Source organism: Centrocercus urophasianus, unplaced genomic scaffold, assembly GCF_019232065.1.
Source record: "Centrocercus urophasianus isolate 14NV4802_14NV808 unplaced genomic scaffold, USGS_Curo_1.0 seq_11, whole genome shotgun sequence".
Lineage (NCBI taxonomy): Eukaryota > Metazoa > Chordata > Aves > Galliformes > Phasianidae > Centrocercus > Centrocercus urophasianus.
The window spans coordinates 44,617,723-44,644,660 of record NW_024884253.1 but is presented as its reverse complement, the minus strand read 5'-3'; the positions used below and the strand labels follow the sequence as shown (position 1 = coordinate 44,644,660).

The 26,938-nt window shown below is 41.3% G+C and overlaps 1 protein-coding gene across 2 annotated transcripts in view; it reads left to right on the top strand.

The window, feature by feature from the left end:
• The window catches only part of CABLES1 (Cdk5 and Abl enzyme substrate 1), a 67,173-nt gene that overhangs the window by 29,524 nt on the left and 10,711 nt on the right, over positions 1 to 26,938 (top strand). For both annotated transcript variants that reach the window (XM_042833968.1, XM_042833977.1), the window contains exons 2-7: positions 384 to 455; positions 2,952 to 3,044; positions 10,054 to 10,131; positions 19,463 to 19,562; positions 21,084 to 21,240; positions 22,156 to 22,259. In XM_042833968.1, coding sequence (XP_042689902.1) covers positions 384 to 455; positions 2,952 to 3,044; positions 10,054 to 10,131; positions 19,463 to 19,562; positions 21,084 to 21,240; positions 22,156 to 22,259 — 604 coding nt within the window. The remainder of the gene's footprint in view (positions 1 to 383; positions 456 to 2,951; positions 3,045 to 10,053; positions 10,132 to 19,462; positions 19,563 to 21,083; positions 21,241 to 22,155; positions 22,260 to 26,938) is intronic.

Sequence of the window (26,938 nt, the reverse complement as noted above, 5' to 3'; positions counted from 1 at the left end):
AGAGCTACGTTGGCATTATTTTGTCAAAGACCCCCCATGTTTTGGCATTGCAAGCTGCAATACAGCAAGTGAAGGACTGTTGGTGGGTGGGTGTTAAACCCTTACAGAAAGGAAAACTTGCAAGCCCAAACTAAGGAGGAGCTGTTGGGAATGTGAAGTTTCGCTTGCTGTTTTGATACAGAAGCATTTGTGAAATAAATTTTTTTTTCTTCTGGTTGGAATAAAATAGATTTAATAAGGTAAGAAGAATATAAATAAAACTTGATTATTAGTCAAATGCGAGGCTTGGATAATTAACTGTTTGTGAGCTTTACTCAATAGCACTCAGAGTACGTTGTGATACACACTAATCGGTGGTGATGTTCTGTGTTTCTTTTCCATAGACGTCGGCTGATCTCCCAGCGATCTTCTCTGGAGACTTTGGAGGACATAGAAGAAAATGCCCCACTACGCAGGTGATTCTATTTACTCTCTGTCCAGTTATTGGTCTGTGAGGAAGTAGCTGAATGTGCACATTAAGATGTTCTTCATATGGATAACAGTATTGAAACCTCACACACTCTGTAAGGTGGTTGGCAGTGGGAATTACATGTTTCCTAGTTCTAGGTTGTTAAATGGGAAGCCACTATTTAAATTTGATAAATGGAGAAGTTGAGCTACCACTGATAAAAATGGGTAGTTCCTATACTTCCTACTTTGAAATTATAGATACAGCTGCTTTAATAAAATAAGCTTTTTAAGGTTATTATTTTTCAGTACTGTTTGTTATGGATTTTTAAGGTATTTTTTTCTCCCAGCACACACAATCTTATTTCAGTAACCAGCATTACTGTCTTTGTGAGCTGATTTGTGACTACTTCTTCATTCCTCCCATCCCCGTTACATCATCAGCTTCGTTGCGGTTTGGTTTCTGCATCCAAGAGGCTGCAGCTTCTCTGGGGGCTGCAGTAATTAGTCACTAGGCAATCCTCTGGAGTGATGGAAAATAGAGCAACTGTTTAGCAGTTCAGAAATGGGCTGATCAGTAATCTGACCAGTGTGTGGTATGCTTCCAGGTCAGCTGTTCAGCTGGGCAGCAGCTTAATGTTGAATGTTTCTTTATCCTGGGACCTGTAATTCAGCTGATTTATGTTGGTGTTTAGCCTATAGCCTTGTTTATCCACATGCAGATTGGCTGTCTCTGCCTACTTCAAAGCAAAGACTTAATAGCAGAGGCTGTACCAACTGGCCTGTTACAAAGACTTGATTATTTTAGCAAAGCTTACCGTTGAATGCTTACCAGCGTGTTATGAAGCATTCTCATAAATGATTCAAACAAATATAATTGGCAAAAGATATAAACAAAGCACGGCTCACGCAGCGTATTTCTATTCGCTAATTTGCAGAATAGTTGGTAAAACTGCTCTCTTGGTGCTGTCTTCCTGTGAAGAACCTAATTGCAACCACAGAGAGAGAGGGTATTGTAAAGGTTTTACTAATGGGAGAAGGCAGAAATAGCACAGTGATGGGGATCTGGCCATGGGGGCATAGCAATGGCATCTATGGGGACTGGCATACCCTGGTGGCTTGAGACCAGTAGGCTGCAGTTTCAGTCATAGAATCATAGAATGGCCTGGGTTGAAAAGGACCACAATGATCATCCAGTTTCAACCCCCTTGCTATGGGGGTGCAGGATCACCAACCACCAGACCAGGCTGCCCAGAGCCACATCCAGCCTGGCCTTGAATGCCTCCAGGGATGGGGCATCCACAACCTCCTTGGGCAACCTTTTCCAGTACATGACCAGCCTCTGTGTGAAAAACTTCCTCCTAATATCCAACCTAAACCTCCCCTGTCTCAGTTTAAAATCATTCCCTCTTGTCCTATCGCTATCCACCCTCGTAAACAGACATACCTCCTCCTGTTTATACACTCCCTTCAAGTATTATAAGGCCACAATGAGATCTCCCCAGCGCCTTCTCTTCTCCAAGTTAAACAAGCCCAGTTCCCTCACCCTTTCTTCAAAGGAAAGAGTCCAACAGAACAACCTCAGGAGGCCAGGAAGCAGCCAAGCTCTGCCTGTATGTAGGAGAGAATGGGAAAGTAAGCAATGGAGGCACAACACAGAGGGACTGTGCTGGTCCCCTGCACCGTTTCTGGGAGTTCTCTGGTGTGTGTGCTCTGTGACTTGGAACAAAGCAGCAGTAGGATGAAATGGAAAGAGTTTATACAGCATGCTGTGGTTTCTTGATTAAAAAGGCTGGAAGGAGGGAGAGATTGTTGTTTGTCTCATCTCTCTTACCTCTGCTAATTTCTTTCTCAATTTTAATAGGTGTGTTCAGATGTAAAATAAATTTAAGGATTAATATTTTGAGGAGAATTTTTTTTTCCTGAGTGATTTGTTTTTGTTTTCCATTGTTCTGTATACCATACTGAGCATGGGAAGAGGTAGAGTTAGAAGTGAGTATGAATTACTCTTGTAAGTGAAAGATTTTAAATCTTTCTAAAGTTAAAACAAGAAAACTTCTCCGTAGCTCCCTAGGATACAAAGGTGTGGGTGTTGATGTGAGGAGGGGAAAAAAATCTCAACAGGATCTACCACATTTTGTTTTGCGTTATTTTTTCGCTCCAAAAGCTCATGCTAAGCTGTCACAGCAGATTACAGGAAGTTTTATTTTGCTGAGGTTTTTTTTTTTTTTTTTTAAATGTGTTTTTCTGCATGAAGGGGAGGGGTGGTGGTGCCTTTTCTTATTATTATTTGAAATACTTTTTTTTTATTTGAGCTGTCACATTTCCAGACTTATTGTCTTCATTGTTCTTGCTGATTCCTAAAACAGGGTGCCTAAGATCATTTGTCTAGTCTTTCCTTCCTGCCTTTGTGTAGGCTCCTTGTCTGTACAGCAGGGAACTGAATATATATTTATATATATATATGTATGTAATTTTTTCCTCCTGTCCAATTTATTTTTCAGATGTCGGACTCTCTCAGGATCACCCAGACCAAAGAACTTTAAGAAGGTTCATTTTATCAAGAACATGCGGCAGCATGACACCAGAAACGGCAGGTACTGTGCATGCAAAGGCAACTGATGAGGCATGGGGACAAGCAAGGCTCAGCATCCCTATGAAGCAGGGCAGTGTGCACTTTGTGTTACCAAATGAGTAGTTGATACAGAACATTAAAGTAGCTGATGAAAGTGCAGGCTCCTTATTTGATTGGATACCAGTCAGTGACAGTGCTAATCCATAGATTTGTAAGGCTTGTGTGTATTAAGGAGTGCAGGGCTAGGTGTAGAGTTAGCTGAATTGTCAGGGCTACCTATTGAAGAAGGCTTACCTGACTCAAGAAGGCAGCTGAGTGAAGGGTATTAAGATTATCCTGTGTCTTACAAGATGAATTATGAACGTGACAGATTCTGGTTTCATCATTGTGCCCTGCCATATGCAAGGTGCTCACTGGTAAGCATGTAGATGAGGATGGTTGTGACAAAGTGACAAGTGAGATCCTTATCTCCTGGGCAGGCATAGGCAGTGGTAGTACTCGGAGACACTAGGAGATGTATGACAAGGTACAGCTGCAACCTTGTGTGCACCCTGAGTAAGGCTGTGCACTACCCATCTCACAGCCATAGGCAGCAGTGGAGTTGTGCAGCAGCACGCTCTCCCTTACTGCAATGGCACGATGTCTGTCTTGTTCCCATCAACCAGATAGGTTCTTTATTCTGGTGTCATCCATCTCAGAAGTGAAGCAACCTTCTTCCTGCTTATAAAGACACCTCTTCTTTCTGTTCTGTTTCCTAAGACAATTTCACCACATGCTTTATGATCCTGTTCTTCTCTGCGCAAACCAAATAGGTTACCTGACCAGGTTTTGTATAGATTAAACTGTCCTGCTGTGAGCTGACCCTTGCACTTATCTGTTTTCATAAAATTGCTGTGACCAAGAAGCCTGTTTATGATCTGTAAAACAGTTTGTGTGCATAGCCTGTGATATTTATCAAATGTAGAATTGAATCAATGGAAATTATCATCATAGAACCATCATCATGGAATAATTTAGTTGGAAGGGTTCCTCAAAGGCCATCTAGTCCAGTTCCCCTGAAACAAACAGGGACACCTACTGCTACATCAGAGACTGGTCTGGTCTGACTTTGAGTGTCTCCAGAGATGGGGCATCCACCACATCTCTGAACAACCTCTTTCAGTGATTAACTACCCTAATTAAAAACCAAAAAACAACTAACAACAACAACAAAAAACCTTTTTCTTTATATTCAGTCTAAATCCTACCTCTTATTTTCAAAATTCTATTTAGTTTGAAATTCTTATGTAACATCAAGCCACAGCTTATATGATTCAAATTTCAGGAAGTTTATCTTGGCTGAAGCAAGAATTCATTGTGTTTATTCTCACATATGCACTTGAATACAGTGGAAGGTATCAACATAATATCAACATAAATATCACAGAATGTGGCTCTGGGAAGTGATAGATTTTTTTTTTTTAAACAGTTTTTGTTGCAGACAGATGCATGCAGAACTATTGACTTAGCAGCTGACTGTTGTCTAAACAACAAATACGTGTAGAATCCAACTCTAAAAAGCAGCTCTCCAGTTTTACCCTGGTTTGTACATTAATATATGCATGCTCTGGGAATTTCTTACAGCAAAAAAAAAAAAAAACACTTATGAAGTGTTATGCAAATTCATCAGAGAAGGAGTAATTTGATATGCATATAAAATACATGCATAAACTTCATAGAAACATTACCTGTAAAAGAAAAAATAAATGGTTTGTAAATAATCTACAAAATCACTAATTTTTTCCATCTGTTGCAAAAATACATTTGCAGGATATGTGCAGCATTTTGGCTTAGCTTACATATCAGTCATTGCATCTGATAATAAAACAGAATATTTTTCTTGCTAAGAAAACAGTGCGTAAGCTTTTGTTATTCAACTGGCTTCTTATCTTTATCAACAGGCACAACTTTGCAGAATATTTCCATAATCATAATAAAGATCCCTTTATCTAGAACACAGATACAGTAAGAAAAGAGAGGCAGTTGAGAAATGCTTTTATCCTATGGACAAAGAGTCACAATGAAATTAACTAAAAATAAAACATAAAGTCAACACTTTGTGTCCTTTAGGGCCAGCTATCTCTAGTGATAAGTAATCTGAGCACGTACCCTGCTTTTCCAAGGGGTCTGGATGCTGTTGCAGTCACTGGAGTTAAGTCATTCTGTATGAAAAGGGCCCCTGGAAAGTCAGGTGAATGTGCTTTATCTATTCAGCCTAGAATCAGAGGTTCTGAGTACCTTTAGACCTCCACAGTTGCCTGTGACACAGGGAAGCGCAGGTATTGCAGTGGATAGGAAATCGTTCTCCTTGCCTTGCCCAGGATCTCTTCCCAGGCGATTCATGTGTGTGTGCAGGAAGGCTCAGCCTGGCTGGAGTCAGACTTTTGGAGCTCACCCCAAAACCCGTGACCCTTCTGTCACTGCACAATGCCCTTTTATGTGGCTTGACTTGAGGAACTCAGCTTTGAAAGCATCTACACTAATACTTTGATAGCTGAGCTTCAGAATAACTAGTGCTTTTAGTTATTCTTTCTCTGGTGTGTGACCGAGTTTCATAGCAAAGAAAAATGCAGTACGGTTGGTAGCTCAGGGCATATTTTCCTTCTTTGACTGCCCTTACTTGTGCCTCTCAGCCTGTGAGTTCCCTTGCCCTGGAGTGCCGAGACCTCTTCCCTCTTTGGGGATGGCACACGCTGAGAAGCAGTGCTCTGGTGAAAGCCTCCAGCAGTCCTGCACAAAGACAGGACTGGCCGTTGGTCTTACAGTGGTTCAGGTATTTCAGAACAGAGAAAAACCACCTATACAGGTCACAGCATATCAGTGATTCTTTGTAAAGCTTCCTGTTGATAGCTTTGTGCTGTGGTTAAACCAGTTTCTTTAGACTTGTAGGATGTGGTTTACTGAAGGAACTAGAAGACTGGATTTCCTAAACAGTACTATCAAAGCAGTCTTGTAAAACAACACAAAGTAAATTTCCCATTAAAAGACAAAGGCAAGCCAACTAATCATATGGGTTAGGAAATGTAGCCACCGGCATGTGGTTTCGCCCTAGGAGACCTAGTGCCTTTACTCAGCAGGTTTATTGGTGGTCTCTTTCATAAACTGTGAAGCAGAAGATTTCCTATCTAGCAGAAACAGGCCACCAAAATAGCAACATGAGCCAGCTGAACAAACAATTCAGGGCAAGAATGTGACAAGAACATTTCTGGAGTCATCCTATATAGCAGTAAAACAATACTCCTCTCCCACTCCCATGCCACTGCTTTCTCAAATTTCCATTAGTGTATGTTTCTGTGTCAAAACCAAGGCTATGAAAGGTCTGTTTTGCTGCCCTTCTAATTCTGATGGTGCACACGTGTGCGCTAAGAGATTGACTGAGTGGCCTCATTACTGTTGATGGTTATTCTTGACGACTTTCACATAGGCCCAACTTAAACTTGGGAGACTCCAAAATGATGTCTGGTACCGCGATGGCATTTATGGCCTGTGTATTCACCTTCACCTACAGGGACAGAAAGTCTTGCTGCTCAAACATCATCAGTCACATATTCAGCGTATGTGTGGTACATACGATGAATATCATGTTCACATTTGGAGTCTTTTGCTGCAACATGATTGAGCCTAGATAGAAACTGAAGGAATCACGTTATTCCCCAAATCAGGCAAATTACTGATTCTGTGGGTAGCCTTGTGCTCTGTATATTCTTGTAGTTTCATAGCATACTCCTCATTAAAGAAATTGGAAGATTAGCTTTTAGAGCCTCAGACAGTTGGACGTTGTCAGAGCTCTCGTGCAACATAGTGGTTTCTTTGAACCATAGTAATTAGTACAACTTCTTGGTAAAATGTGGGAAATAAAAAGTGAACTTTTTTGCATGAAGTAATTTTAAACATGTCTATGTGGCACAGTTAAGGCACATAAACCCACTCTGACTCCAAGTGCTTCTGATATCTGAGAGAGCTCGTTTGGAGCTGTACACCATCATAGGCACAGATGAAGAGCTGAGATCCAGAAAAATGGTCTTCTCTCATGAACAGTAATCTGATTTTCTTGAAGAGCAGTCAGCTTCCATCACACCTCCTCCAAAGCATACTTTCTAAGAAGGTTCTGGACTTCGTGGTCCCACCCTCAGAACTTTTTTGTTTCTGCACATTATGAAGCCTCTAAATCAAATGATGTTTCATGCCTCTGTGATCAGCTTCTGTCTGCCGCCTCCCTGATTCTCTTCCAGGCCAACTCCTGAAGCTGATTGGCAGCAGCCTCCTCTGAGAGCGATGCAGAGGGAGGTCTGGTAATCTGGCTGTGGAGGAGAGGCCGTGCGCGCTTCTCCCACTCTGCCTGGACGGTCTTTATATAGTGAGGGTCCCCTGTTTCATGGAATGTGTTTGGTTCCCAAGGGAAAGAAATCTGGAGGAAAAAAAAATACAGCCCAGGGGCTCTGCTGATGCTTTTTGTTTCCTTTCTGATCTGATTCTTTCCTGGTGCATGTCGAGCTCTCTCTGGGTAGATGTAGATGGGTAGATTCCCATTGTTGTCCACAATGCCAACTGTGAAGGCATAAAAGGCACCCGTTTATTTTTCTTTAAGAGAGTTATGGGACATTAGTGGGAGTGCTGTGTTCCAGGAGCAGCCACAGGGAATGGGGGAAATATGCCTGCTGGGTACTGTGGTTTTCTGAATTCAAAGATGCTTTCTGATGTCAACCTCGATATCTGTGCCAAGTTTCATACATCAGCAAACAAGGCTTTCAGTGAACAAGCAAGCTGTTGTGGGTAGCAGCCATTCAGCAATAAGCAGTGGCAAGCACAAAATTAATCATATGCCAGTTTGGGGGGCTTTTCTTGCTTGTAGCCTGTCTTTCTCAAATGCGAAAAATGATTCCCTTCACTTAAAACTTTCTGCAGCACCACAAGTCTGTCTTATTTGATATGAAATAGTTACCTTAAGTGAGGGCTATTATGGAATTCAGATCATACTGCATCTGCTGCAGGAGGGTTTCCTGATGCTGTTTATATGTTCATTATTAGAGACCCTTTGTGTTAAAGGGTAAATACCACTTTGCTTTTAAATACACTTTTAAAGAAGAAAATAGAATTTGTGTAATAGAATGGACCAGGAGAGGGAAGATTGATCATTCTGCATTTTTCCAAAGAGCTGACACTTGCACGCAGCATCTCTCTGGGGAGCCAGAGCCTTTTCCAAGAACTCTGACTAAAGTGGTTCCGTAAGAAAACGGTACTTTAAAAACAGTGTAAGGGGTACAAGGCTTAGAGGTGTGTAAGGTGATTTTCATACAATAAAGAACAAAGTAGCTTGCTAGGGTTCATCATCCAGCTTTGACCAGTATAGGACAAAGATGAAAAATTTGGGTGAAATCCTCACCTCATATAGACCGACACACAGAGAAAATCAAAAGAAGGAAGTGAAACAGCCCTGACAACCAACCATCAATAAGTTCTAGCACTTTGAGCCACAAGTGGAAACTTTCGGGAAGGCGAAACGTAGGTAAATTGTAACACTAACAAGATTAGAAGTGTAGAAATTGCCATCGCTGTGTCTAAGAGGACTTGGAGAAGCAGTAGTCTGCTGGCTAGTTTTAGGGGGGGAAAGGGGTCTTTTCAGCATATCTTGTGCAACTGTACAACAGTTGGTGTCCTGAAGCTAATGAGGAAAGATGGTATGTTTATAAATATGTATTTATTTATATCGTATATCTTATATCTCAGTCGAATTTCTTTCGGCTTCTTGCTCAGCTTCACCTCCTAAAACCTTAATTATTTAGCTTTTGGCAGTCAGTGTAGTTTTATGAAAATTGAGTCTTGACCTCAAGGTAATTCTGATGTTTCTTTGATATGTCAGAGGTTGATGGCTAAATAATGTAGATGTAAAACAGGTAGGTTGCTGTAAGGTATTTGATTTAATGCCACATGGTGGCTTTGCAGACGTTGCAGAGACTTGGAAACTGGTTAAAAGCACAAAATAGTTGCTGTAAGAGTGCCCTGGATTCCAAGATAAGCTCTGTGCAGGCATATAAATTACACTTTCACATAGCTAAATGTTGAGCTACCTGCCTGTAGTGAATGAAGGCATGCCATGTTTACAGGAAGAGGATCCAGTCCTGACAGTGAGTTATTGAGATAGACGTGGTGCTGGAGCAGAAGGAGGCAAGGGGCGATGTGATCAGTCACACCTGAGTGTTAGTGCAGTGTCATAACCAAGAGGGCTGATGGGATTACTTTGTACAAGGCAGGTGAGTCTTGAGGGCTAGGCACTAATCTTAAAGGTAAGAGTGAAACTTAGATGACGCTTTGATGACACTGCTGTCTGTGCAGTCGCCAAATCCAGTCATAATGCCCAGAGGCCAAGAAGGATGATAGGGAAGGGCAAGAGAATACTCAGAGAGAAACAGTAGAAACCTTACCATAGCAGTAGAATTTGACTTCATCCATAAATTTTTTCTATTTCAAGAACAGAGAGCTGAAAATCTCAAGTTTAGCAGAGGAAGGGTGTGACTAGTAGTTGGATTTATTTTTTGTCCAATAAATGCTGAGTCCTAAGTCAGCCACTGAGTTGTGTGTATCCCAGGTGATTGCTGGTGCTGTTGGATTTGTTAGATTTGTTTCAGGTGAGTTGATGAATCATCAGAACAGCTCCTTGGCTCTTCTGGTGGACTCTCTTTCACTAGGACTTTTAGAAAAGCATCTGTTCTGGATTCTGATTAAGATGTGTTCAATGTGTTGTTCTTAGAAAGCCTGCATTGGGGATGGGACTCCACTGCTCGTTTGCAGCGTAAGGCACACACTTCAGCATTTCTGCAATGAGTCAGTTATGCAATGCCTTACCATGAGATAAAAAAGAGGAGGGAAAAATTGTTGGTGATGGAAGTTTTGTGATTATGAATTCCTCAACGATAACATCTGTTGCTTTGCTTATTGTGGTGGGATTTTTAAATTTTAGTCTTTGATTTCTTTTATTTTCTTTTATATTTTAGAATAGTCCTTATCAGCAGCAGAAGATCCTTCTGTAGCATATTTTCAGTGCTGCCATATCGAGACTGTACCCAAGTCGGGTATGTATGTTTATACATGTACTATGTAGTCTTTCTGGGCCTGCATGTAGAACTGAGTACAGATAACAGAATGTCAGAAGCTAATGCTTTTAAATATCTGCTCTGAGAAAAGATAAATGCATTTAAAAATGTTTGCACTGTGGGACATTACTAGGTTAAAATTGCAATTCTCACTTCCACTTGATTTATACGTGTTGTAGTATCTTTGTCTGTTAAACTAGAGAAAACAACCCTGTCTCAATTTTATGTTCCTGAAATATCTGCAGCCTTTATTGTTTCTTCTGACTTCACTCATCTTCGACCAAATAAGTACTGCAGACAGAACAACTTTGATTTTATAAGCAGTCCTAGCTTTCTGATTCTTCCACATAAATATGGTGCTACTCTATCTAGATTTCCAGTACTACTGGGAAATTACTGAGTCTGAACATAATAACTTTTAATTGCACTGTAGTAATTGGTCAGATTATTCAGCTAGTAAAAAGACAGTTGTAGCAATGCTGGCTTTGTTTTGGCAACAGTGCTACACAAGTCCTTAGGAGCTGCAAGCAACTTCCATGGAACTTCCTTACATCCCTGGAAGGGCTGAAACCTCTGATAGATAAGATTGTTTGGATTGAAGCAGTTCTCTGAAGCTTTTTTGTTCTTGCAATGAAACTGGAATCAGGGGCAAGTGTCATTTCAAAGGCTCTGGGGCACGACTGCAGAAGGGCAGCACAGGGCTGCAGCTCTGTGCCTCTGGGTCAGAGGGTTAAGGCCTGGCCACTCCCCAGAGAGCTGAGAGTTGTCAGCAGTTAGTGTTGGCTCAGTGCCTGCAGACCCCAGCAAGTCTGGGGGAAATATTTGGCTGATACGGTGAGGTGGGTTTGAAAGACCCATAAATAACTTTGCATCAACTTCATCCAGCTCATAGAAAATGAACTTGGCTCATATTTTTCAGTCACCTTTTAATTCTAGAGAGCTATTTGCAACATCTACTCATGCATCAGTAATTCAAAAGAAGGGGAGATTATTTCTAATGCAAAAAGGAACGGAAGTACCTTTGTAGGAAAGTTGACTTGCTTTCCTGTGTCTTACAGGAAAGTTTTTCCCTTAATTGAGCAGGGATGACACATAAGGGAAATTCTTGACAGATTGGCAGCTTTGTTCATTCTTCTTTGGTGCACTGTCATTCATTTATGGTCATTGCCCTCTAGAAATTGCCTCTTTATTGAAAAGTGAATATATTTTGAAATGATGATGAGTGGTTATATCTTCAAAATTACACTCATAATGGATCCAGCTGCAAGCCTAAATATTATTTCAACATGTAATGTCTTGTACCATGCTTGCACAACAAGAAGGGATTGGGATGAGAAGGCAAAAAGTGCCAGTACACAGCAATCCAGCCCCGTACCCTTTGTTAAAAAGCCAAGATGAAAAAAAAAAAAAAAATGCTCTCTGACTTTCCTGACTTTCTTCCAGAGCATTAGAGGAAGAGAGAAACAATTAAGTGGCACCTCCTTCCAGGAACAGCTGGTGCTGTGAACAGATGAGGCACTATGTCATAAACTGTAGCCACTCTGTTCAGGCTGCACAGTAGTTGCTTACTACTACACACATTTTGGATGTGTGGTAGGAATGGGACACTGGTATCCTTTTGTAGTGACAGCATCCTTTAGCTTTGCTTTCTCTCTGGATTGCTGATGCATCTATCCTGACTGGCTTATTTTATGTGAACTTCCTTGACTAGCTGAGCAGAAGAAGCAAATAATTCCAGGGAATTTTGGACATCTCTGCTATTAAAATAGTGACCCTTGGAAGCAGGAAAGCAGGTTGGATGTTCATACAGGAGGGACTGTTCCATGTGGCAGGAGTATATGGCAGAGTGGCTGCTGCTTCTCCACCTCTGCTCCAACTTGTAGGCTCTGTGGCCTGCGAGGAGACCTCCTGGCACAGCTGTATTTGGGGAGACTGCCAGCCCCCACTACTTTCGTAGGCAGCACAGAAGAGATCCACTGTATCAAGGCTGGCAGCTGAACTGCACTAACAGATCAATTTTAAAAGCTGCCTGAAAGGCAATTCTTGCCAACATAGCTAAATTCTGTGCTCTTGGCCAGGATGGATAGGACTTTGTGACCCCTTAGCAGCCATCTGCAGATTATCCACCATATTATACAATGGCAAGAGCTCTCCGCAAGCTTTGTTCTTAAATGGCTGTGAAAATACAAATGAGTGTTTGGGGAGAAACATGAGAGGACTAAATTTGAGTTGTTCCTTGGAATATCTCTCTCAGATCCCCCTCCCCTGCAGCCAGCCAGGCAGCAGCAGGTTCACTGGAGTGTGGCTTCCAGCAGGATTCTGGAAGGAAGTGCACTGTAGAGCATAGCAGGCGTTGCCAGTGATGGATGGCAGATTTTGCTACCTGCTGTTTCAGAAGGCATGTTGGGTTGCACATGCTGGGGCTGATAGGGGAGGACACCATTTGCCAGGGAAATTATTTTCTTTATTTTTCTCTTTTGTTGAAGAGAGGCAAGTGTAAACCAAAAAGTGGTACTTTGGAGAGAAAGAAGTCATGAGCAGTAGCAGTCACTAGAATTTTGTGCCCTCAGTTTTGTCTCTACTTTGGTGGAAAACTAATGCTCTAGCTTATAGTGGTTTTGTGCAAGAGGAAAGTGAGAATTAAAGATCCATCAAAGTTTTGAGATGCATTCTTGCTGCTGAAATCATTGAGAGAGAAATACTTATGCAGATCTGTTCAATAATGTCTCCTCTTCAGGTCTGGTTACTGTAAGGTTGCCCACATCTTTGTGGGTGGTGTGATGGCAGGCACAGCTTCACCTGTCTGCATGATCAAGAGTCGAGTAATGAGCTTAACTCCCATTTAGTCTGCCAGAGTAGCTGCAAGAGCAGGCATAGCCACATTACAGAGCCTGTCAGCAACTGAAAGAAGTAGAAGTCTTGCCTGCTGCCCTCCCTTGCTCCCAAAGACCTACAGTGTTACAGCCCTAAGTTGGCAGACCCTGTGGACTGCTTAATGGTAGATAAGAGCCGTGATGGGAGAGCTGCCCCAGAATGACTGCACTGTTACAGCAGTATTGTCTTACTGAATTAGCAGACACACAAACTCTTTATGGTTAGCCACCAGTCTGCAGAAGCCTGCATTAATAGCAGCACCAGTAATACTGGTTGAATGCTTGGCTTTGATTATGTTCTTATGAAATACAAGGTCATTGTTTGGTGCACAGGTAAGTGGTAAGGCAGTTAAAGGACTGCCAATAGTACTGCAGATTTGCATGTGCAGTTGCTGTGTTTCAATGTACTCAAGATCTTCATGGCTAAGAGTATTATTCATAATCTGGACTTTTTCTGCTGAGCAGATTTTTCTGCTTACCTGGGAAACATGTACTGTTGCCACACTGGGATGTGCGGAGTACTTAGAAATAGTACTTAGAAATTTAGAGAGTTGTATGTAATGTTATATTAATACTTCATGTTCCTTTTCTTAATTAAATGCATCACTGAAAATGATGGAAGAACTGCTTTGCAATGAGTATTGGAACTGGAGTTCTAGCTCAGCATCCCCTTTATTCTCCCTAGAGGGAGAGGAGAATCAGTTCCTGGATACTTCTGCAGGCTGGCAGAAAAGGGAATTAATGACAGTTATCAGAGGTGTGCCTTGTGCCACTCCTGAGCTGCTGTGGTGTGCACCTCCTTTGTCGGTGGTGAGTGGTTGCAGTGGCAGCTCAGAGCAAGTGGAGTTGAACTCTGGTGCTTCCTCTTCCAGCACCCACTCAATGCAAAGATGCTCTGTCCAGTTCTCTGTCCAGCAGTCCAGTTCTCATTCCTATTTTAAATTGCCTGAGCACTTTCAAAAAGGGGGGTGGTAAGGTTATGTGTGTTATTATTAGCAATGTTACAGAGAATTAAAAAGGGTATCATATTTTTCCCCCCAGGAAAAAATGTAGCAGTTAGTTGGTTTTATAGTTCTGTTGCTTTAAATTGTTTTTCCTTTGGCACACCTCCTTATAGCTTGCAGTTTAAAAACATGTTTTGAAAAGGGGCTTTTTAGGCTTGTTTTTGTTAGTGGCAAAACTAAGCATTCATTTTCATTCACACATTGAAATCATAACTATTGTAGTATTTTAGTTTGTGATGTTACAATAGCCTTTTAAGAGCTTCCAGGTTTCTCTAAAGGTCTGTCCCGAAGATGAATGTGAAGGAGCTGGGGGAGGAGTGGAGCTGGCAGTGTCATGCAGATTCAGCTGACTTTGCATCCAGCTATCAGCTGGGGTCAAAATGACTGCCTGTCATTGGGACCAGAGGTGATGAGCTAATGTACAGAAAAATCCAGAGCATTAGATAGTGTCCTTATAAAAACAGCCAGTTCACCTCATGTTTATTTTCTGTGGCATTGAATTCATTAAGGGGTTAGAAAGTTACCCTGCTGTAGGTATAGCTGCTGAATATTGCTCTCTGGTAGCAATATAGGAGTTTATCTGACTAAGCCTGCCACCAGTTAAAGAAAATAATGCAGTGTGAGTAATCAAATGGATTGAAGCACAGAAAATTGATCATTTTTCTGAAGTAAAACATTAAGTTGTTAGATAAAAAGAATGTATTGTTCTCAGAAATGCTGCAGACGAGTTTCATCTAGTTTCTAAAGATAGATCACTGTTGAATTTTACTTTGTCTCTGGAAGGCCTGGCAGGATCGCTGATGAATTCAGTGATGCTGAAAGCAAGAAGTTTTCAATACAGTCATCCCAAGTCACATGTGGCCACAGTGACCAATGAGCCCATAGGCCTGGCATTCCATTCCAAAGGGTTTCATTATCTAAATTCCAATATCTTTGTCTTTCTTCAGTGTTCTAACTGCATAAGAAAGTTGTATGCAAAATGAGGCGAAAAAACCCATTTTAGATGAGTTTGCCTCAGACTGCACTCCTGCAGTCAGTTGCTTTGGCAGATCAGCCAGAAACCATTGCTGTGATTGTTGCAAACAGAAACATTTACTGGAGAAATGAGAGCTTCTAAATTGCCATCAGTATAGCAGATATAAGCTCATAGCAAAGCAGCATACTTTCTTACATCCTATAAGCTTATTACCAAGTTCCTTGCCAGTTTTTGTATGAGAGGCAGTTTTTTTTTCCTTGCTTCTACCCAGCTGAATGAAACCAAAACCAATATTAGCATTACAGAAAGACAAAGAAAATTTCTTCCCCCTGCCCCCAGCACAACATGACATTTTAAAATTAATTGCATAGGTGAATTTTACAGAGCTACCATTGCTCATTTTTATGAGGTTCCCTGTTTCCTCAGATTGAAAATAAGCAACGAATTCCAAAAGCTTAAGGTTTAAGTTTTGAACTTTTACTCCATGTTGGGCAGAATATCAAGACAAAGATCTGACACCTGAATATGCCTGAAGAGAGAAAAGGATGCTGGCCCCTTAGAGCAGTCATTCCATGACTTTCTCCACCTCCTTTCCCTATATATGGCATCTTGAGATGTCGTTCTAGCAACACTAATGGCAGTTCGGATCTAAAAACTCTCAACCCTTTAAACCTGTCAATCCCAGTTAGTGGAAACTGTGCTTTTGGACTGGCTGGCAGCACATCTTTTCCAAAGTTGTCATTGTCTTCATCCGTGTAAACAGAGACAATAAGTAGAGATTATTTACAGTGAAGGATGAGAGCAGTATTTTTTACTAACATCATGTGAACTGCCCTTCCTTATGGAATGAATCTGAGCAGTCAGGAATCACTGAGCATAAAATATAAACACAAAAGGCTTACATCTCTAAGTAACAATTATCAGATTCCCTTTGCAATAGGTAGAAGGCTTTTTCATGCATCTATAAATCTATTTAATATTTAATAGGCTCCTGAATTATTCACAGATTAAAGTATTCAACTGTTGCTGTCATTTAAAGAGCAAGTGCCCAGCAGGACTCCTGCCTGGAGCTTTACAGATCACGTCAAATCAGAATGTTTGATTCATTACAGAAATATTATACTTCCAAAAGTAATACTGTCTAATTTGTATTCTGTTAATCCTTGCCTGACTAATAAAACACAAAGGCTAAGAATTCCTGTTTTGATTCTTACTTGCCTGTTCAATAAGACTTTTTACCATCCCACAGTAAATTTGGATTCACAGGTTCTGTTCCTGGAGAATCTCTGAGGTGGAGAAATTGCTTTTCTTTTTTTTCCTCCTATCTGGGATAACTGCAGCAATGTGCTTTGTTTTGAGTGTAGTTTCTAACATTGCTCACCAGCTCACTTTCTGGAAATGGTGCGCACATACAGAACACCGTAATTTACGTAAACTTCCCGAATGCTGTCAAAAACTGGGCTGGTCTTGTGATTTCTTTTCATTTTCCCTGCTCAAATAAAGTGAAGGTAGTCACTGGGTTCCTGTTATTTATTTTAACTTCACAATATCTACTTGAATCCCTGGAAAATTTTGTGAAAAAGCACTTTTGGAAAACAAACCACAGGAAAACTGAAAATGAGGAAGAGAAGGAAGGAAGTTTTCTTCACTTAAAAGCCTATTTGGCAAGGACTGTCTTTCCTACTCTGCATTTTGCAAACAGCTCTTACTACTGCACATTGGTTTGTGCAATTCCTCAGTGCCAGTGATAATCTAAATATCTTAAACATAGAGAAAGCTTACTGGGTTTTTTTGTTTTTTGTTTTTTTTCAAGTGCTGATTCTCTGTGCTCTCCCCTGTGTGGGGGCTGTTGCCCATGGTGCCATGGAAGGGGCCCCTGTCCCAAAGATCTTGGTGTTGGTGGTTTGCTGTGCTTACATATTGGTGATCCCAAAACAACCATCCTACTCATTTCCTAGGCATGGTTCACCTGTTTTGCAGCAAGCAAAGTAGAGGCATTTTCTGCTTTCCTAGTTTCTTTGGGGATTTGGAAGGCTTGGTGAGGAAGAGGCTGTGCTGGGCCAGCATCAGGACTGCAGCGCCTGGGTGGGGAAGCTCCTACAGCACTCTTGGGACGGTAGCTTGCTTTTACCCACCAAAATATCAATAACCTGCTTTAATTTAGATTCCAGAAAGGTTTTTTTTATTATTATTTTATTTAGCTGGCAGAGTCATAGGTATCCAATTTGAGCTTTGCTGAGGCATTCGTGAAGTTTTCTGTAGTAGGAGTGAGAAGAAAGGTGATGGCTCTCCCAGTAGGAACTTCATTAGCGTATTGTTAATCTTAGTAATCGGGAACTCAAAAAAGATTAACTGAAGTCACCTAGGAATCTCATATCAAGTATTTGCCAGGATCTTCTATGAGCAGGAGCATAAGTTGGGATGATCCTTTCCATGTGTACAGTGGTAAGAAACTGCTATTTTGCACTGATTTTCCTCAAGAGAATGAGTTGAATTCTCAGTTTTATGGACAAGTATCTCTGCAAAGAGTAACAGTTTCAACATAAGCAATCTTATGCTACATAAAAATAAAGAGCATGTAAAGGAAGAGAAGACTCTTACAAGCCCTTGCAAAACACTTAGGATGAGAGAGAATTACTGCAGTGTTGCTTATTGCAACACTGGTCCTGAAGGTAGAGGCTTCTTTTAGAAACATCAGAAAGATGTGAAAAGTTGAGACACTAATCTTCATTGATCTCATGCTAATGTCCAGGAGTAATTCCTCTGCATTCTCACACTTGCAGCTGACCCTGATCTCTGCTCCCAGGGAACTGATTTCATTTAAGTCCCCAGAGCCTCTCTGGTTTTGAAAAGCTGCTCCGCTGACTCCTTAAACGATTCCAGATTTTTGTTGGGTACATTAACAAAGCTATCAAGCCTTCTCTGTTAATTGCATGGAGAGTTTTCTCTGTGACTTGCTTTGAAAGTTATAACAGCATTATTTCTTCCTCATTATCTTTGTGGAAGGTACCTAAGCTATTCTGATATTACTAAAGATAATCCAGATTTTTGTTTTGTTGTTCTGGGGACTTCCTCAAATTGTGTGTTTGTTTCATAGATAAGACCTATTGCTGTTTAGCATGTGTTTCTAGAAGATGTAGTTCCTTTAAGCATGTTCTGCCCAAGAACAGAGAGGCTAATCTGATGCCTCTGACAAAAGGTTATTTTTACAACATTATTTGTGCAGCCTCTCAGTAATATGGTATCAGGAAGCAAAAATGATAACATGACATGCATGAACTGAAGCTCAGGCAGTGAGTTAACAGGGCTTGGTTTGGATTAAAACATGGATATAGTGGTTTTTTTTGCCTTAGAGGTATGTTTTCCAGCAGATAGGTGCATTGGATTTTTATAGAAGCAAGATATGTGACTTACTGGGAACTCACTGGTTGTCAGTTTTTAGAGAAATAAAAAGAGTGACTACTTGTGAAGACAAGGAAGCAGGGTATGCAAAGAAAATGCAGGAATGAACCCAGGGCAGCAGTCAGATGAAGAGCCTTTTCCGAGCTTCAGTGTCAGCATCTTTCCCCTTTTGGTTTTTAAGCACAGGTTGGAAGGGACCTCAAGGATCATGAATCTCCAACCCCCCTGCCACATGCAGGGCCACCAACCTCCATGTTTAATGCTAAACCAGGCTGCCCAGGGCCCCATCCAACCTGGCCTTGAACACCTCCAAGGACGGGGCATCCACAACCTCTCTGGGCAGCCTGTTCCAGTACCTCACCACTCTCTGGGCAAAGAACTTCCCCCTGATGTCCGATCTAAATCTCCCCTCCCTCAACTTAAAACCATTTCCCCTCGTCCTACACATATCAACCCTTTCAAAGAGTTGATTCCCCTCCCCTCTATAGGCTCCCTTTAGGTATTGAAAGGCTGCAATGAGGTTACCCTGCAGCCTTCTTTTCTCAAGGCTGAACAAGCCCAGCTCCCTCAGCCTGTCCTCACAGGGGAGGTGCTCCAGTCCCCTGATTATCCTAGTGGCTCTTCTCTGGACCCTCTCCAACAGCTCCCTGTCTTTTTTGTACTGTGGGCTCTTTGTACTTCTCTGTGTTACAGCATAGGGTCACTTGGCATGTATTTTAGAAGCATCAGACTATTATGATACATGTCTAGACTATTGGATCCCATCTGAAACTGATAGGACTCGCAGTTCCCTGTCAGTGCTGTGCTGTGTCAAGTGTTCCCAGTGATGAGGAAAGGTTTTGCAGCGTAAGTAGAATCTGATGTGCAACTAGGAGCGAGGTAGGCTTTTGCTGTAACATATTGTAGGCAACACAGTCTTGCCTGTAGAAATCGTCTGGTCTGTGCTTTGCGTTAATACATTTGAATTAATGATACATTCTTCCAGCAATGCATTGTGAAAAGTAAATAAGAGGTGTGTACTAAGAACTCTTTCTGCTCTGGTTTCTGTTCCCTAGGGACATGAAGTTGGATGGTGGACGCCAGTGCCATTCTACTGGAGTGTGTCTGAAAGAGATCATTGGTCTTGAAGGTGTGGAGCTCGGAGCAGACGGGAAGGTGGGGATGCTTCAGCTCCTACTTTGTTAGATTTTGTGTAGTAAGGAAAAAATAGGGCATAACTAACAACAAGCACAAATGTAAAAATAAATTACAACGTGCGGCATAACAGAGTAGATAAAGCACAGTATGTACAAACTGTAAATAAGACCAGCAGAAATTCAGAAAGTGTCAGTGCCCTAGCTGTCAGTGCTAACAACTTTGCTGATGAAATCTGCCTCTGGCAATGTCTAAGTCTGTAGAGCGTTACTGAATCGTTCCGTGTTCCCTTAGCCTCGCAGGAGAAACCAGTGTAGAGTATGTTGTCAGGAGCTTGAAAATAATATCTGGTGATAGCTGTAAGCTGTAATTCTGTTTGCTTTCAATTTTATTTAATAAAACAGATCTTACTTAACATAATCATTTCTCCGAAGGAGCAGGACGACACTAGAGTAAACTGGATGAGTTTGTCAAAATCCTAGTGTGTGTTCATTAGAATAGAATAAGTAATTAATGAATCTTTAGGGAAAATCGATCCATTTAAAACAAATCTATAGAGGAAAGATAATTTTAATTGTATATGAATTTTTATTTTTTTGATTTTTTTTCTGAAAACCTGATTTACTTCTGATGGTTTTGTTTATCCAGCCTGCTGACATTTCTGGATTTAAAGGCACTAGGTCAGTGCTGCTGCACATGATGTGCTCACCTAACCAAGTTACAGTCCAGACCTCAGACTGTAAATTCTTGAGGACAGTCTGTCTGCTTATAAATAAATTAAGGCTCACATGTTTTATTTGATACCTGTTCTGACCTTCTCATAAACTAGTCTGGAGTCTGAGACTCATTTTTTCCTTCCTTTTAATGTTTTTTTTTTTTTTTTTGTTAAATCTAGAAGCAAGGTCTGTTACTGGCCAAGAGTGCAAGCAGGGAATTGGTTCACTTTAAAATTAATTTTATTGCACGTTATTCATTCACATGGAGTCCATGCTGGAAGTCTAGGAAGTGAATGGTCTGTAACCATTGCTGTAAGCTGGTAGCTCACTTATGACACCAGTAATACTTTACCAGACCAAATCCTGAAAGACAAAAGTACCAGAGAAAGTACTTAAGTTAAGAGGTGTTCAAGTGATTTCCCTCTGGCTGATGTGTGCTGAGGGACCCATATAGAAGAATGCTATTTCAGTTTAAAAAAAAAAGTAGCTGAAGTCTGCTACAGAGAAGGCCGAGTGGAAGAAACAGTCATATTTGTAAATCTGACCCTTGAGTAGGATTTTGGAAATCCAGCTTATTAGAGCTTGTGTATGTGTGTTTACGATTTTGTTTTGTTGAAGAATTATTGCATTTGCAAAAGCTTTTTTGCATGGATAAACTGACTACACTGAAGCACATGTAGGTGATGTGTTAATTCATCTGTGCCTAACTATTAAACCAGAAAGTCTTTTGCTAATTTAGCTTCCCTTGCTTCTAACTGAAGTGCACGAAAGGGATCCTGCTCAGCTGAGCTGACAGTAAATCTGTCTATTCTGACTTTCTTTTTAGACTGTTTCGTATACACAGTTCCTGTTTCCAACCAACGCTCTAGGAACTCGGAGGAACACAATAGACTCCACCTCATCCTTCTCCCAGTTTCGCAATGCAAGCCATCGTAGCCTTTCTTTGGCAAGAGCTAACAGCACCCAGGGCAGCATCGATGCAGGTAACTTACCAAGAAGCTTGTTTTAATATATTTGCATACTCTGGCAATAGAGAATTAATTATAGTGAAGGATTTTTGGTGGAGAGACACTTTGTCTCTGCCAGTCACTTTTGTGCTCAAATTAAGCAAGATACGGTCCCATGCAGTAAGTAACATAAAGCTCAGAATGCCTTTCTCCTTGCTTGTTCCCTTTTATTCAGCAAAGCTGGCTTTGGATCATGGAAAGTTGAGTAAACACAATCACTGGTTCTGTGTCATACTGCCAGCCACTGATCCTGCTCAGCATGCCTCCTTGGGTGCCTTCCTTCCACAAAAGGCTCATCACCTTCGTTTGCTGTGGAAAATACACAATGGCAACACGATAGTCATAAGCTGAAGGTGTAAATCATACTTTTGACCTTTATTAGACTGGAAGGGGCTGTGTTTACAAAATTAGGCACAAAATGTATGCCAAAGCACTGTATGCTTAAGATGCTTCAGCATGTTAAATGAAACAAATCAAAACATCTCCATAAACAGATGAGAACTTGTTGCTGGGAATAAAATTCAACAAAACTTTCCCACTGACTTTCCTCTCACCTGAGCATGGCAGGGTACATGGGACTACATTTGTTTTGCAGACTTTTGGCCTGTGGCTTCATTATGGAACTTAAACTAATTGTGCAGTTCTCTAAGCCCTAAGTTCATATTTATCAGATAATTAATTAGCTTTCGGTCTCCTGTATCTTTGCAAGTTGTGTTACACATTATTGAAGTATTTAGAGTTGATAACATATACAGAACTTTTTTACTCTTTCATACATCCCACATGAAGATCATTTTGTGCATTACCAAGTCCACAGTTTGCCACTAACATTGCATCTAGAGATTTCTTGGTATAATTAATCCCTTTGTTATTTTTACTGTTGTTTTCTAGGCAGTGACCTGGGAGACTATGTTGAATACGACCCAAATCTTTTAGATGATCCCCAGTGGCCATGTGGCAAACATAAGCGGGTTTTAATATTTCCTTCATATATGGTAAGTGATATGTAAAACTGGCTGTAACATAGGTAACACTATTTAGAACATTGAGGTTGCATTTGGCTGCATTTTAAGAAGATTATTATTATTTTTAATCTACTAATAACGGCTGTTTGAAATGCTTTGTTCTAACTGACAGTTACTTACCGGGACATGTAAGAACAAACTTGTGGAGGTATTACAACAGTAAATGGTTTTGTTACTGCTGTATTTCATAAATGTTTCAGATGAAAGGCTTGTTGAACAAAGCATTCATTCTCTCTCACACAGAGGAAAATTTATACTTCCTCTGACTGGCATCTATTACAAAATAGCAGAATGCCCATTAGGATTTTTCCAAAGAATTTAAACTGCATTGTATTTTGATGCTTATCATTCCCTCATCAGAATAGAACCTCGGTGTCTTGTATAGCCTATGTTTCCCAGGTATTTACTTCATCATGGGATAGTCCTTCCTTTCAATGCAGCAATTATCAGCAGAATATGTATGTTTTCCACCATATCCAAAGCTGTAATGCAGCAGGCTCATAACTGTTCCTTGATCTCTGCTCTAACTCAGTGTTCTCTGTGGTGAGAGACTTCTGTAGCCTTTTTGCAGTTGCACCAACTTGGTAGAATTTGGTATGCTATTTTGGCAGTAATGTTGCAAGGTGTGGTGCAGTTGATGCACATGAGCACATATCTGTCTGGATTAGACATCCAAAGCAGAATTAGGCAGTGGGGAAAAGCTAGTTATCTTTTTTTTTTCTTTCTTTCTAACAGTGGTTACTTACTATTACTCTTACCAATATACAAATAGGATAGGATTTGAAATGTTGCAGTCTGAAGCGTTGCTCACATTCTCACTTGGAACAAAGAAACTGCTGATGCTTTTAAAGACACAGTCTTTGCAGGATCCCTTCTGCCCCCTAACTGGTCTTTACTTGATAATAGTGTTGCTAGGTGCACCTTCTCAAACATAAATGTTTTTTACATGCGTCACATAGATCTCCTTGTTCTGCCTATGGCACAGAAAGGCTTCATTGAGCTCTGAGGGTACTTTTGGATTAAAATCCAAGTGAGAAGTTCAGTCAGTTCTCAGCTTTCAGCCAGTTTTACTTTTAAGGTTGTCAACTTACGTTTGGCTGGCAACCCACAAACTGTCATCCTTTTTGTTAGCTGCATCTGGATGAGAAGATATTTGTTAGATTTTAATATGGTTATTGTCATGGACAGGGAGCAGTCTTCCATCAAACAGAAAAATGTTGTTAACTGGCATCTAAAATGAACGTAGTTTAGCAGTCATGGTTGTGTTTCCAACCTTCTTAAGGCTGGAGGCCAATCTGAGTCCTCTAGGTCACCCAAAGTCTTTGAGGCTGTCTCTACTTGTCTTGAGGCAGACATGGTTGAGTATGTGGGTGCCCTCCTTTTACATACACTGGTAAACCACAACATTTTGAGGTCTGTGACTGTGCTTGTATTGCGGTAAGCTGGGGCTTTCCCCTGTGAGAGAGGTATAACTAAATATATTCATGGTGAAAAATGGTCTTCAAGGATGACTATTAATGTCATTGTCATTGTTTGTTCCTTCTCTGAAGGAAGGCACTGATCTAAGAACAGACAAAAGGAAATTAAGAGCTATGTTTCTTTTGATGGTGAGAATAGCTGGCACGAGCCAAGAGCTCTCTTGTCTAAGATCCAAGATTTTGCTGTGATGCAACACAGGAGCTTGACAAGGAACCAAAGAGCGGGTGTTTGTTCTTCAGTGCTTGGCTGAGGGATTTCACAAGTGGCTGTTGCTTCCTTCATTGAGAGAAGGGAGGAAAGGTCATGCTGGAGTCTCCTGGAAGCCTGCAGGTTTAAACAGGCTTTGGCAGCTTTGGTTGTATGCACTGAGTTGGTCTGTATTGTGTCCATCTTACGCTTTCTGGGCTCAGCTGGTGTTGCCACTCCCTGCAGTTCACATTCGTGTGAATAGGAGCATAACAGGCTGTAATTTCAAGGCATTTTCTTTACCAGATATGAAAACATTCTGTGAAATGACCACAGCATTGTCATCCTGCTGTACAGACCTCCGATGTGGGCCCAAGTGGAACAGTGCTTCAGCTACTGCCACCCCTGAGTAGTTGAGCAGCTGAGAGTGGCTCCAGTGTCAGCACTGTGTGTGGAGAGCTGCAGTTTGTAATTGAAGTTTCAGTTCTTGGCCAGCATTTAGCATTAATGTTTGGCAGCTGCAAGCTGTTGAGTTTTCCCCCTCCTCGTAGTTGTCAGAGCAATTAGCAGAGGAAGGTGAGTGATGAGGATATGAACAAACAGTGTTTTAGATGCTGTGCTGCAACAGATTTGCATGGTGCTGCTGGCTGTAGAATCACTGAATGCACAGATAGGGCACCTGAGAACCCACCATCTGCTTGCAGGCCAGGATTGCTCCTCTGCTACAACACTACTGAGATTTACATGAATTCTGCTTGCATAAATACTGCAGGCTTTTTCCCCAGGCATAAGACAGACAAAATGTGTGGTCCTGCTTGGCTTCTAGTCTGAAATAAGTGCAGTTAGCACTTGAGCCTATGAGACATGCTGCTCCCTCCAGTTTTGTGGAACCTGAGGTTATTATCACTCGCATTGGCCTTATGGTCAGCAGAATTAGTGCCAATTTGCAGAGCACTGCAAGTCCTCAGCTAGTTCCCAGGAATAGCAGAGCTTCCTCTTTGAAGATAGTTGTGGGGAAGGAAAAGTGCTTTTGGATCAGTCCTTTTTATTTTTTGCAGGGAAGTTCCTGGCTTTAAAGGCTGTACACTTCCCTCTTGCATTTCTAGAAGTGATGCCTAAACACTGCCTGATGGACAAATCAGAAAAGGCGGTTTAAATAAATGTCCAGCACAAACCCCACCTCTTCTGTTAATTGCATTAGTCATATGTAAATTCTAGTCTACCCCAGAGAAATTAGTTCCCTTTATACTGTCTTTGTAGGAGAGTTGACAATCTCTGCTGCAGTATAAACAGTAAGAGGTAGAAGAATTCATGCTGGGGGAGGCGGGGGGAGGGAAACATCATGTCATGGCTAACAGATGTCTTCCTGGCTGATACTGCTGAAGCAGGAATTCTTGCAGATCCTTAAATCTCCCTTGAATAGGAACTTTCACCAGCTATCAGGCAGAACAGTGACTTCTTCACTAGTGTCTCACATTGACCAGTGTGCAGCCAGGTTCTGCAGTGTCTCCCTGCTCATCCTGCGTTCTTGTGAGCAGAAGGAAACACTTTCTGTGCAGGGAGTGAATACTCACTCTGCAGCGTGGATGAGGCCAACTTCCAAGCTCTGGTTCTGTTGCTAATACAAGAGCACAGGAGTGTGTTCACATGGCTGCTCTCTGCTGCCAAGACTTGCAGGAAAAGAGGAAAAGCCCAGATCAGTAGCAGTTTGACTTCGAGTGACCCTTTTGTAACAACATCCCTGCAATATCCATCTATCTGTGCCCAAGAGATAAAATCAGGTTTTGGTCCTTAATGACAGTTCCCGTGTATTGGTTTAATTATATCAAAACAAATTGACAGCTATACACTGCTGATTAAAGAAAAAAATGTGTTGCATAAGGCTGTAGGGCTCTTGCAGCAGGCTGGCCATCACCTTGCATCTGCCAAGTGAAGAACCAGTGTCAAGCATAACTAGGCTGCATTATTAGATACTGGTCTTCCAGTGTGGTTTTAAAATTAGAACTGCTCACTGTTCTGTGCATGTGGGCTGATGAAAGCCCTGCATGATGCTGGAGTGCATTCAGCCTCTCGCTCCTTGTTGCTGTCTTTCACAGGGAGCACCAAGGTCAGAACTACTCCACTTGCAGGCTGTGGCCTTTGGCATTGGCACCGTATTCTTCAAGCTGTTTCTGTAGATATAAATTAAACATCTACAGATTGCTTTCTTATCAGCTGCTGGCTTCGTACCCAAAAGTCTCAGGGAGCAGAGAATTGCAGTGGTGGTATATATTCATAGTTAAAGCCAGTGCTGTATGGATTTGATGCTATATTTGGCTGAGGCTCCAGTAAGCATGTATTTTGTAACAATGGAACACTGTATTAAATGAGAACGATTTCAGGGTGTTAACAGAATAAAATAAGCTGGCATCCTTATATGCACTCAGACAGAGAGTTTTCAGATGGTTTGCCTTGTGAAATTGTAAATATTTCAGTTTAAGGTCATTGAAAGTTAGTAACTTTTTAACAATAGAAACATCTTCTAGTCTTCCTTTTCCTTTTTTGTGTAGTAATTATTACCATTATAAAGGAATGACTCCTATTTTCCATGACTGTTCTAAACTTCTGCTCTAGCAGGATTTCCCGTATATATGCATACTTAGCCACCTCCATATACACTGCGTTACAGACAGTTCACAGCTACATAGCTCATGCTATATACCCTAAGGCAGTACACAGTCACTGACTTCTCTGCTGTGTGGTTGAGAACTGTGCTACTGACAGTCTGCTTAAACCTGATGGACTTGTGTCTGCTCTCCATAGACTGCATTTATCACAGGTCCAAGGTAAGGCAGCTGAAGTTATTTTATAACTTCCATTTATTCACCTATTTTATTCTGATCATACCTTTCTTAAGGGGAAGGTAGAGGCACCCAAGTCTAGGTCATCTTTTACTGGTAGCATGCCAAAGTAGGGTTTATTTTCAACGCTAGTTCATCCTGCCA